We start from the raw sequence: 15,777 nt of genomic DNA on the forward strand, positions 1-15,777 counted from the left end.
AACAACCCAGACATACTGTAGAGCCTGGCTATACCCTAACAACCCAGACATTCTGTAGAGCCTAGCTATACCCTAACAACCCAGACATACTGTAGAGCCTGGCTATACCCTAACAACCCAGACATTCTGTAGAGCCTGGCTATACCCTAACAACCCAGACATACTGTAGTGCCTAGCTATACCCTAACAACCCAGACATACTGTAGAGCCTAGCTATACCCTAACAACCCAGACATACTGTAGCCTAGCTATACCCTAACAACCCAGACATACTGTAGAGCCTGGCAACACGCTAACAACCCAGACATACTGTAGAGCCTGGCTATACCCTAACAACCCAGACATACTGTAGAGCCTGGCTATACCCTAACAACCCAGACATACTGTAGAGCCTGGCTAAACCCTAACAACCCAGACATACTGTAGAGCCTGGCTATACCCTGTAGACCTCCACAAGTCTGGTTCATCCTTGGGAGCAATTTCCAAACGCCTGAAGGTACATTCATCTGTACAAACAATAGTACATAAGTATAAAGACCACGGGACCACGCAGCCGTCATACCGCTGAGGAAGGAGACGCATTATGTCTCCTAGAATGGAAGGTACTTTGGTGCGAGAAGTGCAAATCAATGCCAGAACAACAGCAAAGGGCCTTGTGAAGATGCTGGAGGAAACCGGTACAAAAGTATCTATATCCACAGTAAAACGAGTCCTATATTGACATACCCTGAAAGGCTACTCAGCAAGGAAGAAGACACTGCTCCAAAACCGCCATAAAAAAGACAGACTACATTTACATTACATTTAAGTCATTTAGCAGACGCTCTTATCCAGAGCGACTTACAAATTGGTGCATTCACCTTATGACATCCAGTTTGCAACTGCACATGGGGACAAAGTTTGTACTTTTTGGAGAAATGTCCTCTGGTCTGATGAAACAAAAATATAACTGTTTGGCCATAATGACCATTGTTTTGTTTGGTGGAAAAAGGGGAGGCTTACAAGCCGAAGAACACCATCCCAACCGTGAAGCACGTGAGTGGCAGCATCATGTTGTGGGGGTGCTTTGCTGGAGTAGGTGGCATCATGGCATCATGAGGAGGAAAATTATGTGGATATATTGAAGCAACATCTCAAGACATAGGTCAGGAAGTTAAAGCTTGGTCGCAAATGGGTCTTCCAAATGGACAATGACCCCAAGCATTCTCTCAAAGTTGTGGCAAAAAATGATTAAGGACAAGTCAATGTATTGGAGTGGCCATCACAATGCCCTGACCTCAATCCTGTAAAAAATGTGTGGGTAGAATTGAAAAATCGTGTGCAGGCAAGGAGGCCTACAAACCTGACTCAGTTACACCAGCTCTGAATGGGCCAACATTCACCACAACTTATTGTGTGAACCTTGTGGAAGGCTACCTGAAATGTTTGACCCAAGTTAAACAATTTAAAGGCAATGCTACCAAATACTAACTGAGGAAAAAATCTCTAGAAGCTTAATCGTGATTCCCTCTGACATACCCTCTGGGATGACCAGAGAGGAGAGAAAACAAGAGGAATAGAGAGAACAGGAGAGAAAGGGAAAGGAGAGGGAGAGGGTTGATGTTGTGGGGGTATCAGGGAAGTATAGAGTAGAGGTCGACCGATTTAATCGGAATGGCCGATTAATTGCGGCCGATTTCAAGTTTTCATAACAATTGGAAATCGGTATTTTTGGGCACTGGTTTTGCAAATTTTTATTGATTTATTATACCTTTATTTAATCTTTACTTAACTAGGCAAGTCAGTTAAGAACACATTCTTATTTTCAATGACGGCCTAGGAATGAGGCAGAACGACAGATTTTTACCTTGTCAGCTCGGGGGATCCAATCTTGCAACCGTACAGTTAACGAGTCCAACGCTTTAACCACCTACCTCACGAGGAGCCTGCCTGTTACGCGAATGCAGTAAGCGAAGGTAGGTTGCAAGCTAGCATAAAACTTATCTTATAAAAAACAATCAATCAACGAATGTCGTTGCTCCAATGTGTACTTAACCATAAACATCAATTCCTTTCTTAAAATCAATACACAAGTATATGTTTTTAAACCTGCATATTTACCTAAAAGAAATCCAGGTTAACAGGCAATATTAACCAAGTGAAATAGTGTCACTTCTCCTGCGTTCATTGCACGCAGAGTCAGGGTATATGCAACAGTTTGGGCCGTCTGGCTCTTTGCGAACTAATTTGCCAGAATTTTAACGTAATTATGACATAACATTGAAGGTTGTGCAATGTAACAGGAATATTTAGACTCATGGATGCCACACGTTAGATAAAATACGGAACGGAATAAATGTTTTGTTTTCGAGGTGATTCCGGATTTCCGGATTTGACCTAAGGCTCGTATTTCTGTGTGTTTTTTTATAGTTAAGTCTATGATTTGATATTTGATAGAGCAGTCTGACTGAGGGGTGGTAGGCAGCAGTAGGCTCGTAATAGTCAAAGGTATATGGTTTAGAGAGAAATAGTCGACGCGTTATAATTCCTGTAATAACTTGCTGCTGTACTTGAAAGGGGTTCCTTCGTTATGTCCATGTCTTCCATAGAGAAGGTCTTGATCTACTTCCAATAAGGTCTGTGTTTCGTGCTTAAACCACCTCTGTTCATGTCTTCCATAGAGAATGTCTTGATCTACTTCCAATAAGGTCTGTGTTTCGTGCTTAAACCGCCTCTGTTCATGTCTTCCATAGAGAATGTCTTGATCTACTTCCAATAAGGTCTGTGTTTCGTGCTTAAACCACCTCTGTTCATGTCTTCCATAGAGAATGTCTTGATCTACTTCCAATAAGGTCTGTGTTTCGTGCTTAAACCACCTCTGTTCATGTCTTCCATAGAGAATGTCTTGATCTACTTCCAATAAGGTCTGTTTCGTTCAGGCTTAAACCGCCTCGGCGTTTTGATACCCATGTAAATCTCACTAGGATAAAGGTAACGTTTGTCAACATATTTTCATAAATCCACTCTACAAAAAAAATGATATTCACTTATATTTAGCCAATATTGATCAGAGTTACCTCCTATGGATATCTACACAGTTTTAAAATTGGCAAGGTGGTGTAAAGCCTACATGAAACACATACCTTATTTTAAGTGAATCTAAAAATATCCTATGGAATAAATGAATGAAGGAACCGCTTTTCAGATTTTGCTAGAAGGTGTCATGGGAATTATGTCTCGCACTTTGGTAGTCAATTCTTACCATGCCCATTATTAAAATAGGATTTCCTGCATTTTGAAATGACAGTTTCTGTTTTCAACATTCATCACAGGTAACTTAAACTCTATTTTTATTCAAAGAGTTGAGAGTATTTGTCTCCTAAGCAGACTCTTCAGTATCATTGTCACTTCAGAGCTGTGTGTGTTTTACAGATGGCAGAGAAAAGCAGAGCACCAGTGTGGGACTATTACATGGAATTGGCACCAGGGAAAGTAAGGTGTCGTATTTGTGATAAAGATGTATGCATGGGGTCAGCAACGGCTAAATAAAAAAATACAACCCTGTGGAATCACCTTAAGAACACCCACCCAAAAGCCCATATGTATTATATTCAGTTAAAATAAAAGTGTTCACTGTTCATTCAGTATTGTTGCAATTGTCATTATTACAAAAATGTGTGTGTGTATATACACCGCTCCAAAAAATAAAGGGAACACTTAAACAACACAATGTAACTCCAAGTCAATCACACTTCTGTGAAATCAAACTGTCCACTTAGGAAGCAACACTGATTGACAATAAATTTCACATGAGGTTATGCAAATGATTTAGACAACAGGTGGAAATTATAGGCAATTAGCAAGACCCCCCCCAATAAAGGAGTGGTTCTGCAGGTGATAACCACAGACCACTTCTCAGTTCTTATGCTTCCTGGCTGATGTTTTGGTCACTTTTGAATGCTGGTGGTGCTTTCACTCTAGTGGTAGCATGAGACGGAGTCTACAACCCACACAAGTGGCTCAGGTAGTGCAGCTCATCCAGGATGGCACATCAATGCGAGCTGTGGCAAGAAGGTTTGCTGTGTCTGTCAGCGTAGTGTCCAGAGCATGGAGGCGCTACCAGGAGTGTTGGGGAATAATCAGAATTAGTTGGTAACATAGGTAAGATGTTTTATATTCATCATATGTTTGTAAGTTACTTCTCATCAGAATGTTTATTTTTGTATAATACTGTGGCCGGGTTGCAGTCATCTGTTCTCTGTCAGGACTAAGTTACTTGGGCCACAGAGAGGGGAGAGGTCAAGCGTGTATCTCTTGGCTCCACAATGTCTGTGTGCCAGTCAATGTGTCTCTGGGATCTTGTCAATGAGGGGTGGATTTGATATATGCCTGTTGATATGAGGATTTGTTTTATGGTTCTGAGTTTGAGAAAATAACGTAGTTTAGGAGACAAAGCTTAACGATAAATTATGGCCAATGCTGTCTGGCTATGTGTGTCTTTGCTATAAAGGATCTCAGTTGCAATGTGTAAGGGACTCTCAGAGAATTCATTGATATACACTGAATTGATCTGAGGGTTGCGATAGAGCTCATATAAATAAAGATGGACTTTATGATAACTCTGACTTGTGTGTGGTTTGCTCTCATGATTTGGTAAATACAGGACATTTCCACGACAGGAGACAGGCCAGTAGATCATGAGACGTGGAGGAGGCCGTAGGAGGGCAACAACCCAGCAGCAGGACCGCTACCTCCGCCTTTGTGCAAGGAGGAGCAGGAGGAGCACTGCCAGAGCCCTGCAAAATGACCTCCAGCAGGCCACAAATGTGCATGTGTCTGCTCAAACGGTCAGAAACAGACTCCATGAGGGTGGTATGAGGGCCCGACGTCCACAGGTGGGGGTTGTGCTTACAGCCCAACGTTTGGCATTTCCCAGAGAACACCAAGATTGGCAAATTCGCCACTGGAGCCCTGTGCTCTTCACAGATGAAAGCAGGTTCACACTGAGCACATGTGACAGACGTGACAGAGTCTGGAGACACCGTGGAGAACGTTCTGCTGCCTGCAACATCCTCCAGCATGACCGGTTTGGCGGTGGGTCAGTCATGGTGTGGGGTGGCATTTCTTTAGGGGGCCGCACAGCCCTCCGTGTGCTTGCCAGAGGTAGCCTGACTGCCATTAGGTACCGAGATGAGATCCTCAGACCCCTTGTGAGACCATATGCTGGTGCGGTTGGCCCTGGGTTCCTCCTAATGCAAGACAATGCTAGACCTCATGTGGCTGGAGTGTGTCAGCAGTTCCTGCAAGAGGAAGGCATTGATGCTATGGACTGGCCCGCCCGTTCCCCAGACCTGAATCCAATTGAGCACATCTGGGACATCATGTCTCGCTCCAGGGTAGCCTAGTGGTTAGAGCGTTGGACTAGTAACCGGAAGGTTGCAAATTCAAGTTCAAATCCCCGAGCTGACAAAAAATCTGTCGTTCTGCCCCTGAACAGGCAGTTAACCCACTGTTCCTAGGCCGTCATTGAAAATAAGAATTTGTTCTTAACTGACTTGCCTAGTTAAATAAAGGTAAAATAAAATAAAAAAATCAAATAAAATAAAAAATCCACCAACGCCACGTTGCACCACAGACTGTCCAGGAGTGCTTTAGTTCAGGTCTGGGAGGAGATCCCGGACCATCCGCCACTTCATCAGGAGCATGCCTAGGCGTTGTAGGGAGGCTGCATGCCCACTTTAGCCCAACACGTGCGGGAAGCTGGAACAGGCCGCACTGGGTTCTCCTGTCAAACTGGGGATACCGTGCGTAGAGCTGGCGCAGGATAACTCGGGCCGAAGAGACGCACCGGAGACCAGGAGCGTTGAGCCGGCACAATCCCTCCTGGCTGAATGCCAACTCTAGCAAGGCAACTGCGGGAAGCTTGCAGAGAGCACACCGGGCTATGAGAGCGCACAGGAGACACACGGTGCAGAGCCGCATAACCTGGTGCCTGACTAGTCACTCTCTCCCCACGGTAAGCATGGGGAGTTGGCTCAGGTCTATAACCTGACTCCGCCAATCTCCCCGTGTGCCCCACCAAAAAAGGGGGGCTGCCTTTCGTGCCTGCCTCGCTGACTTGCCTCCTCATATCGCCTCCGCTCTGCTTTAGCTGCCTCCAGTTCCTCCCTTGGATGGCGATACTCCCCAGCCTGCCTCCAGGGTCTCTTACCGTCCAGGATCTCCTCCCATGTACAGGAGTCCCTTTCACCACGCTGCTTGGTCCTTTGGTGGTGGGTAGTTCTGTCATGGCCGTTGAAAGAACTGGACCAAGGTGCAGCGTGGTGAGAGTACATATTCCTTTTTATTTATATGACGCAGACAAAAACAATAAACAATCCAAAAAAAACAACCGTGAAGCTTAAGGCTATAGTGCCAACAAACAAAGACAATTACCCACAAAGACAGGTGGGAAAAAGGGCTGCCTAAGTATGGTTCCCAATCAGAGACAACGATAGACAGCTGTCTCGGATTGAGAACCATACCCGGCCAAAACAAAGAAATACAAAACATTAAAATATGAACATAGAATGCCCACCCAAATCACTCCCTGACCATACCAAAATAGAGACATAAAAAGCTCACTAAAGTCAGGGCGTGACACTGGGGCTGTTTTTCATGGTTCAGGCTATGCCACTTAGTTCCAGTGAAGGAAAATCTTAACACTACAATATACAATGATATTCTAGAAGATTCTGTGCTTCCAACTTTGTGGCAATAATGTGGAGAAGGCCCTTTCCTGTTTCATTCCCCGTGCTCAAAGCGAGGTCCATACATAAATGGTTCGCCGAGATCAGTGTGGAAGAACTTGACTGGCCTGCACAGAGCCCTAACCTCAACCCCATTGAACTCCTTTGGGATGAACTGGAATGCCGACTGCAAGCCAGGCCTAATCGCACAACATCAGCGCCCCGACCTCACTAATGCCTTCGTGGCTGAATTGATGCACAGGTTCCTGATATTCCAACATCTTCCCAGAAGAGTGGAGGCTGTTCTAGCAGCTAAGGAGGGGCACCAACTCCATATTAATGCCCATGATTTTGGAATGAGATGTTCGACGAGCAGGTGTCCTCATACTGTACTTTTGGTCATGTAGTGTACGTGGGTGCACATGTGTGAGATAGACTGTGAAAGGTGCGTGGTTACCTGTGATATGTCTGAGGGAAAAGCAAGGGAGGGGAGAATGATACATTGGAGGGGTAAAGGAGTGGATGAAAAGAAGGGATAGAATGAGTAAAGAGAGAGTGAGAGGGGTATATATTTACCTGTGATATGCCTGAGGAGAGGTGAGAGAAGAGGTGAAGGGGGTAACCAGTCCCCTCAGAAACCAGTAGGGGGACAAACCAGACCACAAGTAAACACACAGACACATCATCTTCTTCAAGGCCTGGATCAGGTTGTGTCTGTACTCTGGATCTATGGACCACAGCGAGCCTTTACCTATACTCTGAGAAAGGGAGCGAGATGAGGAAGAAAAGAAAGAGGATTATTTAGCTAACAACATGAAAACACTGTCCCTCAGAAACCAGTCTACAGAGGGACAAACCAGACCACAAGTAAACACACAGACACATCATAACACAAATCAAACACAGGGACATACCAGACCAAAAGACCACAAGTAAACACACAGACACATCACACAGACACCAGACCACCAGACCACAAGTAAACACAGGGACACCAGACATAAACACAGACCACAGGGACACCAGAGTAAACACAGGGACAGAGACACAGGGACAGACCACAAGTAAACACAGGGACACCAGACCACAAGTAAACACAGGGACACCAGACCACAAGTAAACACAGGGACATACCAGACCACAAGTAAACACAGGGACATACCAGACCACAAGTAAACACAGGGACACCAGACCACAAGTAAACACAGGGACACCAGACCACAAGTAAACACATGGACACCAGACCACAAGTAAACACAGGGACACCAGACCACAAGTAAACACAGGGACACCAGACCACAAGTAAACACAGGGACACCAGACCACAAGTAAACACAGGGACACCAGACCACAAGTAAACACACAGACACCAGACCACAAGTAAACACAGGGACATACCAGACCACAAGAAAAGACAGGGACACAAGACCACAATTCCAAACTTAGTCAACATCCATCACCAGGGTTGGGTAGCTTACTTTCCAAATGTAATACATTACAGTTGCTAGTTACCTGTCCAGAATTGTAATCAATAACATACATTTTAGATTACCCAAACTCAGTAACGTAATCCGATTACTTTTGGATTACTTTCCCTTTAAAAGGCATTAGAATACAAAAAGGATCCATCAAACGCATTTGGTGTGACATCATAGTGGTCTCTCACTTGTGATCAGACTCACTCAGACTCACTCTCTTTTTTTCTGCATTGTTGGGAAGGGCCCATTTCAGTGTTGTTCAGTTTCAATACCTGTTGTTCAGGAAGCATGTGACAAAAACTATTTGAATATGATGGGGTTTTTTTCTCGTAAAAATGCTAAAGTAATCCAAGAAGTAATCATCTAGATTTTCATGAGTATCTGTAATCTGATTACAATATTTTAGCTGGTAACGTAACTGATTACAAAAAAAAAAAAAAAAACTGTCCAGCAACCCTGTCCACCAACCCTGTCCAGCACCACAGATCAACACTCTCCATATTTCCTGTCTTTCTGTTGTCAATACAAAAAGGCCCCTAGTTCTATTAAAAAAGCTGTGTCCACACTCTCCCACATCTCTCTCTCTCTCTCCCACATCTCTCTCTCTCTCTCTCTCTCTCTCTCTCTCTCTCTCTCTCTCTCTCTCTCTCTCTCTCTCTCTCTCTCTCTCTCTCTCTCTGTCTCTCTCTCTCTCTCTCTCTCCCTCTCTCCTCCGCTTTCTCTCTCTCTCTTTCTGTCTCTCTCTCTCTCTCTCCTCCGCTTTCTCTCTCTCTCTCTCTCTCTCTCTCTCTCTCTCTCTCTCTCTCTCTCTCTCTCTCTTCTTTCTCCCTCTCTCTCAGCTGCCTCTCTACCCTCTTCTCATTCACTTTCTTAACAGTTGTGCTACAGACCAGATCCTACTCATATGACAACTTTAGATTATACTGGAGAGAAATGTCATGTACAGCAATGCCCCTTCGTCACAGTGACACTCACCATCAACCATAGTTAACAAGTTTTTAATGTCATTCCGCCATTGCCACACATATACCACAGGTGCCGTAAATGAGTGTCGTAAACCATCACATCAATGCATACTTCACCACTTTGATCACATGATGTCAAACAGAAACAACAGGAGGGAGTCTGACAGAGGAGTGACAAGAAATAAGTGTGTGTGTGTGAGACGTCAAACAGTACATACATAAATATAATCAATCCCAAAACTGTGACTTTTTCTGTTTTTAAATGATGCAGATGCAAAGCAACAAATGGTTTGGTAACGTTGATTTGGGCCGTGTGTACAGGCCTAGCTACAACATTGTGAATATTAGAAGATGTCAATGTCATGTTTGTGTGTCTACAGCTGAAGTCGGAAGTTTACATACACCTTAGCCAGATTTAAACACAGTTCTTCACAATTCCTGACATTTAATCCTACTAATAAATCTATTAATTTGAAGGGATGTCCACACACTTTTGTATACAGTATAGTGCACGTACGCACACACACACATACACACATACACGCAAGTACACACTCCTCACTCCCCATACATACACTCCCCCTCACACACTCACACACTCCCCTCACACACTCCCCTCATACACTCCCCTCACACACTCCCCTCACACACTCCCCTCATACACTCCCCTCAAACACACTCCCCCCCTCAAACACATCCCTCACACACTCCCCTCACACACTCCCCTCACACACTCCCCTCACACACTCCCCTCACACTCCCTCACACTCCCCTCACACTACACTCTGTCCCACTCCCCTCATACACTCTGTCCCTCACTTTCTGCCCTCTTATTTCTCCTCCCTTCTGTTCTTTCTTCTCTCCCTCTCTTCCCCCAACTAATTTATCCTCCAACCAATTCTCCTATTTCATCTGCACATTCCATTCCCTCCCTTCCTTCCCACATCCCCCTCTTTTTACCTGCCTCTATACTTCCCTGTTACCCCCCACAACACCAACCCTCTCCCTCTCCTTTCCCTTTCTCTCCTGTTCTCTCTATTCCTCTTGTTTTCTCTCCTCTCTGGTCATCCCAGAGGGTATGTCAGAGGGAATCACGATTAAGCTTCTAGAGATTTTTTCCTCTCTCTTCTCTTCTCCTCCGACTCCCAGTCGGTCAGCCAGTCAGACGGTGGGCAGGTTGGCTCGCAGAACCACTGGACTGTGTAAGACGGAATAGTTGGCTCGACGTAAAACGTAAAAGTGTCATTTCTAACAATGAGGGATGGGGAGGTAGAACAAATTGGACGATGGTAGAAAAAGGAAAATGTCTGTTTCTCCACTACATTATACAGCATGGAAGAGGGGAATAAAGGTGAATACATTTCCTATTGAGACTTCATGCCTGGGAAGGACATGCAGTTGAAGTTGGAAGTTTACATACACCTTAGAAAAATACATTTAAACTCAGTGTTTCACAATTCCTGACATTTAATCCAAGTAAAAATTCCCTGTCTTAGGTCCGTTAGGATAACCACTTTATTTAAAGAATGGGAAATGTCAGAATAATAGTAGAGAGAATGATTTATTTAAGCTTTTATTTCTTTCATCACATTCCCAGTGGTTCAGAAGTTTACATACACTCAGTTAGTATTTGGTAGCATTGCCTTTAAATTGTTTAACTTGGGTCAAACATTTCAGGTAGCCTTCCACAAGGTTGTTGGCCCATTCCTCCTGACAGAGCTGGTGTAACTGAGTCAGGTTTGTAGACCTCCTTGCCTGCACACGATTTTTCAGTTCTGTCCATACATTTTTTACAGGATTGAGGTCAGGGCATTGTGATGGCCACTCCAATACATTGACTTGTCCTTAACCATTTTGCAACAACTTTGAGAGTATGCTTGGGGTCATTGTCCATTTGGAAGAGCCATTTGCGACCAAGCTTTAACTTCCTGACTGATGTCTTGAGATGTTACTTCAATATATCCACATAGTTTTCTGTCCTCGTAAAGGACATTTTGTCAAGTGCCCCAGTCCCTCCTGCAGCAAAGCACCCCCACAACATGATGCTGCCACCCCTGTGCTTCACGTTAGGGATGGTGTTCTTCGGCTTGCAAGCATCCCCCTTTTTCCACCAAACATAACGATGGTCATTATGGCCGAACAGTTATATTTTTGTTTCATCAGACCAGAGGACATTTCTCCAAAAAGTATGATCTTTGTCCCCATGTGCAGTAGCAAACCGTAGTCTGTCTTTGTTATGGAGGTTTTGGAGCAGTGGCTTCTTCCTCTCTGAGCGGCCTTTCAGATTACGTCGATATAGTACTCGTTTTCCTAGTCTTTCAGGTTATATCAATATAGGACACGTTTTACTTGTGGATATAGATACTTTTGTACCGGTTTCCTCCAGCATCTTCACAAGGTCATTTGCTGTTGTTCTCGGTTGATTGATGTGCACTTTTCGCACCAAAGTACATTCATCTCTAGGAGACAGAACACATCTCCTTCCTGAGAGGTATGATGGCTGCGTGATCCAATGGTGTTAATACTTGCATACTATTGTTTGTACAGATGAATGTGGTACTTTCAGGGGTTTTGAAATTAAATCTTAAGGATGATCCAGACTTATGGAGTTCTGCATTTTTTTCTGAGGTCTTTGCTGATTTCTTTTGATTTTCCCATGATGTCAAGTAAAGTGGCACTGGTTTGAAGGTAGGCCTTGAAATACATCCACAGTTACACCTCCAATTGCTGTCAATTAGCCTATCAAACGCTTCAAAAGCCATGACAGCATTTTCTGGAATTTTGTATTTTTTTAAATGCACAGTCAACATAGTGTATGTAAACTTCTGACCCACTGGAATTGTGAATTATAATTATAATTATAAGTGAAATAATCTGTCTGTAAACCATTTTTGGAAAAATTACTTGTGTCATGTATAAGGTAGATGTCCTGACTGACTTCCCAAAACTATAGTTTGATAATGAGAAATTTGTGGAGTGGTTGAAAAATGAGCTTTAATGTCTCCAACCTAGGTGTACTTCCGACTTCAACTGTATATACAGTGCCAGTCAAAAGGTTGGACATACCTACTCATTACAGAGTTTTTCTTTATTTTTACTATTTTCTACATTGTAGAATAATAGTGAATACATCAAAATGATATAATAACACATGTGGAATCATGTAGTAACCAGAAAAGTGTTAAAGAAATCAAAATATATTTTATATTTGAGATTCTTCAAAGTAGCCACCCTTTGCCTTGTTGACAGCTTTTCACGCTTTTACTTTTACTTCACTACATTCTTGAAGAAAATAATGTTCTTTCTACTCCGTACATTTTCCCAAAAGTACTCCACACATTTCGAATGCTTTGCAGGACCGGATAATGGTTCAATTCGAATCAAATCAAATCAAATCACATTTTATTTGTCACATACACATGGTTAGCAGATGTTAGTGCGAGTGTAGCGAAATGCTTGTGCTTCTAGTTCCGACAATGCAGTAATAACCAACAAGTAATCTAACTAACAATTCCAAAACTACTACCTTATAGACACAAGTGTAAGGGGATAAAGAATATGTACATAAAGATATATGAATGAGTGATGGTACAGAGCGGCATAGGCAAGATACAGTAGATGGTATTGAGTGCAGTATATACCTATGAGATGAGTTTGTAAACAAAGTGGCATAGTTAAAGTGGCTAGTGATACATGTATTACATAAGGATGCAGTAGATGATATAGAGTACAGTATATACGTATACATATGAGATGAATAATGTAGGGTATGTAAACATTATGTACTAACTAATAAAACACGTGGTCAATCCCCTGCTGCCTCTCTTTTCCTCTCTTTTCCTCCTCTCCTCTCCTCTCCTCTCCTCTCCTCTCCTCTCCTCTCCTCTCCTCTCCTCTCCTCTCGTCTTCTCCTCTCCCAGAACGTGTCAAGGTACCATTTTCTAAAGCTGGAGGTTTCTTCCACATCTCTGAGTACCCTCACTTCTGGATTATTCCATTATGTGGAGCTGGTTTATCCTAATTCACCCAGACAACACCAGGTCTGCGTCTCCAACAGTGGTGACCCGTCACTCAGGGCCACAACTGTTTTGAGACCCACATTTTTAGCAAAAAGAAAATATATATATATATATATATATATATAAAATAAAAAAAAATACAAAATTGAGGGCATTTGCCTGTTTTGCATGTTATTTTGGCATTAATATGTGTCACATATTGTGTTTGTATTATAAATTGTATTTTAATGTTAAGGACTCTTGGAAGATTAGTCCAAATGGGGACTAAAAGAGATCCTAATAAAATAAAATAAAATAAAAACATATCAGTTTGCAACAATGTAAAAAAAAACATATCTTTGAATTAATGAAGCTGAAGACAAACATGGTCTCTATTATGTTTTCTTGAGTAAGACCCAAAATGATTTTCAGCCTAGCTCAAGCCAGCAGAAAATATTGAGCATTGCGCCCATGATTGGCTCAGTGTTGTGTCACTCATGGGGACACTACTTCACCGCCAAGTCTAATGGTAGAGCATGAAAATTCAAGCCCCTTGGGTGCTGCCATAGAGTTACATTAGAAGTGCCCATCCAAGAAGGCTCAAGGTCACTAACCACAGATAAAATGACGTCAAATCACGTTATATCTAATGTAGCTTTGATTAGACTGATCATGTCAACATCAAACTTTCAAAATCTTAGTTATCAGTCATCATCATAAATCAAGTCGACAATCTACTGGCAAATCATTTTTAATCCTTGTCATATGAAGAGAAATAATGAAGAAAAATGATAGATAAAACATATTGGTGCTCAACAGCCATTGGACATAAACATTACACAACAAGTTGGAAATTGCAAATTCAACAATGAGTGGTTTGGAAGGAATCTGTGGCTAATTGCAAGCATTGAAAAGCAATCATTAGCCTGCTATTCAGTGAAGTGGCTGTGTGGTCCCAAGTCTGAGATTAAGGTTCTCGTTTCCTAGTTTCTAATTATAAACAATCAACACGGGCCATCATGAAGCATGATTTGTGCCGGCCTCATAACAACTGTTAACTCGGAACTGCAAAATCTGATTTTAGTGAGTTCAAGACAACTGGGAACTTGGAAAAATGAGCTACGCCTGGGAAAATATGTTTTGAACTTTCATCCAACTCGGAATTGTAAATCCAGACCCCGGGCCTCTTTCTAGAGCTATAACCTGAATATCTGATGATTCATGATGATGTTCCCAGTTGTCTTGAAAGCACCATAAATCCAGAGAATGGCAGACTTTTGATTACAAAATTTGATAACAAAATTTGCCCATAAAGGACAACCACGCCACCTTCCTATTCAAGTGAGCACAGCACAACAAGGTGAGTTCAAAAAGGTATTGTATTCTGCTGCATAAATTATGTAATATGCCAGGGAGATATGCATACTGGGAAAGGGAAAGGGGGATACCTAGTCAGCTGTCCAACTCAATGTATTCGACTGAAACTGTAGCTAAGAAAGTCATTCTAAGTGTATGTTGTGTAGTAAGCTGTTAGTAACCAATGTGCCTCACCCTAATAATTTGGTCTATTTTCACCTCTTAACTTCGCCTGCTGTTCCGACTTGGTGGTGCACATATAGTCTATAACCTGTTTTTGAGAAAAGTCATCATTGAATTTTGTAAGAGCTTTCATTGCCTGCTTATATGCCCCCTTTATTTATCCTACGGTTCTGACTTGGTGTACAGGGAGAAAATTGTAAGAACGACCCATGTTCTGAATTCTGTCGCTGTACATATCAAATGTGTTAAACAATTAGTTATATTTTCTTAGCTCGCTCATTAATGTCTTAATCAAAATTACGGATTGCCTCTTATTCGCTTGTCGTCCCCTAATGCCATAGTTTGTACATCTCAACTGTCAGTAGAAACCACATTTGTTTAAGCAAGTCAGCCATATCAGCTATGTTTTTTTAAAAGTCAGTAAATGAGGCTGAATGAACTGTTTCGCTGCCAGACAAGGCTCCGCTGATAGCTAGGTGTAGCAGTGGTAAGGTGTTGGGACTCTGCTGTTGGGACAGCTTTATGTAGGCCCTAACAGTTTGTGGGCACCGTTTGTCACCATTATAGTGCAATTCATGTATGTTTAGTGTTGTGTTGTGTAGTGGCTTTGCTGGCATTCATGTTGTTGTTTTTTTACATGCTAAAAACGCCACTCGTCTCAAATGGCACTATTCCCTACATAGTGCACTACTTTTGACCAGAGGCCCTGGTGAAAAGCCGTGCACTATATAGGAAATAGGATGTGCCTGCAACTGTAGCAAGAGATTAGGGTTTAAGGAAAAGGGCGGCAGGAAGGACTGCTAACTACAGTATGTTCTTAGCATGATTAAATGTACTCCGAAGGCACTGATTTATGGAAATAACCCCACAGTTAAGAGCTATAGGGAATGATCCGGAAGGGTCTGGAGGTGAGAGATAGATATCTCAAAGTGGACACAGTGGAGAAGATGGCCAAAGACAGAAGTAGGGATTTTTATTTTCTGATGCCCTTCATGCCAGCTGGCCCACAGGGGATGAGTGAGCTGTATTTACCAGAAGAAAGTAGTCCCACTAGTTTACAATGAAGGATACTCTGACATCCCTCAAATGA

At 42.7% G+C, this 15,777-nt stretch overlaps 1 protein-coding gene across 1 annotated transcript in view; it reads right to left on the bottom strand.

The window, feature by feature from the left end:
* Positions 1-15,777, bottom strand: part of LOC115117491 (forkhead box protein N3-like) — a 127,797-nt gene that overhangs the window by 49,735 nt on the left and 62,285 nt on the right. The window contains exon 3 of the mRNA XM_029645962.2: positions 7,284-7,465. Coding sequence (XP_029501822.2) covers positions 7,284-7,465 — 182 coding nt within the window. The remainder of the gene's footprint in view (positions 1-7,283; positions 7,466-15,777) is intronic.

The sequence above is a fragment of the Oncorhynchus nerka genome, linkage group LG13 (genome assembly GCF_034236695.1).
Source record: "Oncorhynchus nerka isolate Pitt River linkage group LG13, Oner_Uvic_2.0, whole genome shotgun sequence".
NCBI lineage: Eukaryota > Metazoa > Chordata > Actinopteri > Salmoniformes > Salmonidae > Oncorhynchus > Oncorhynchus nerka.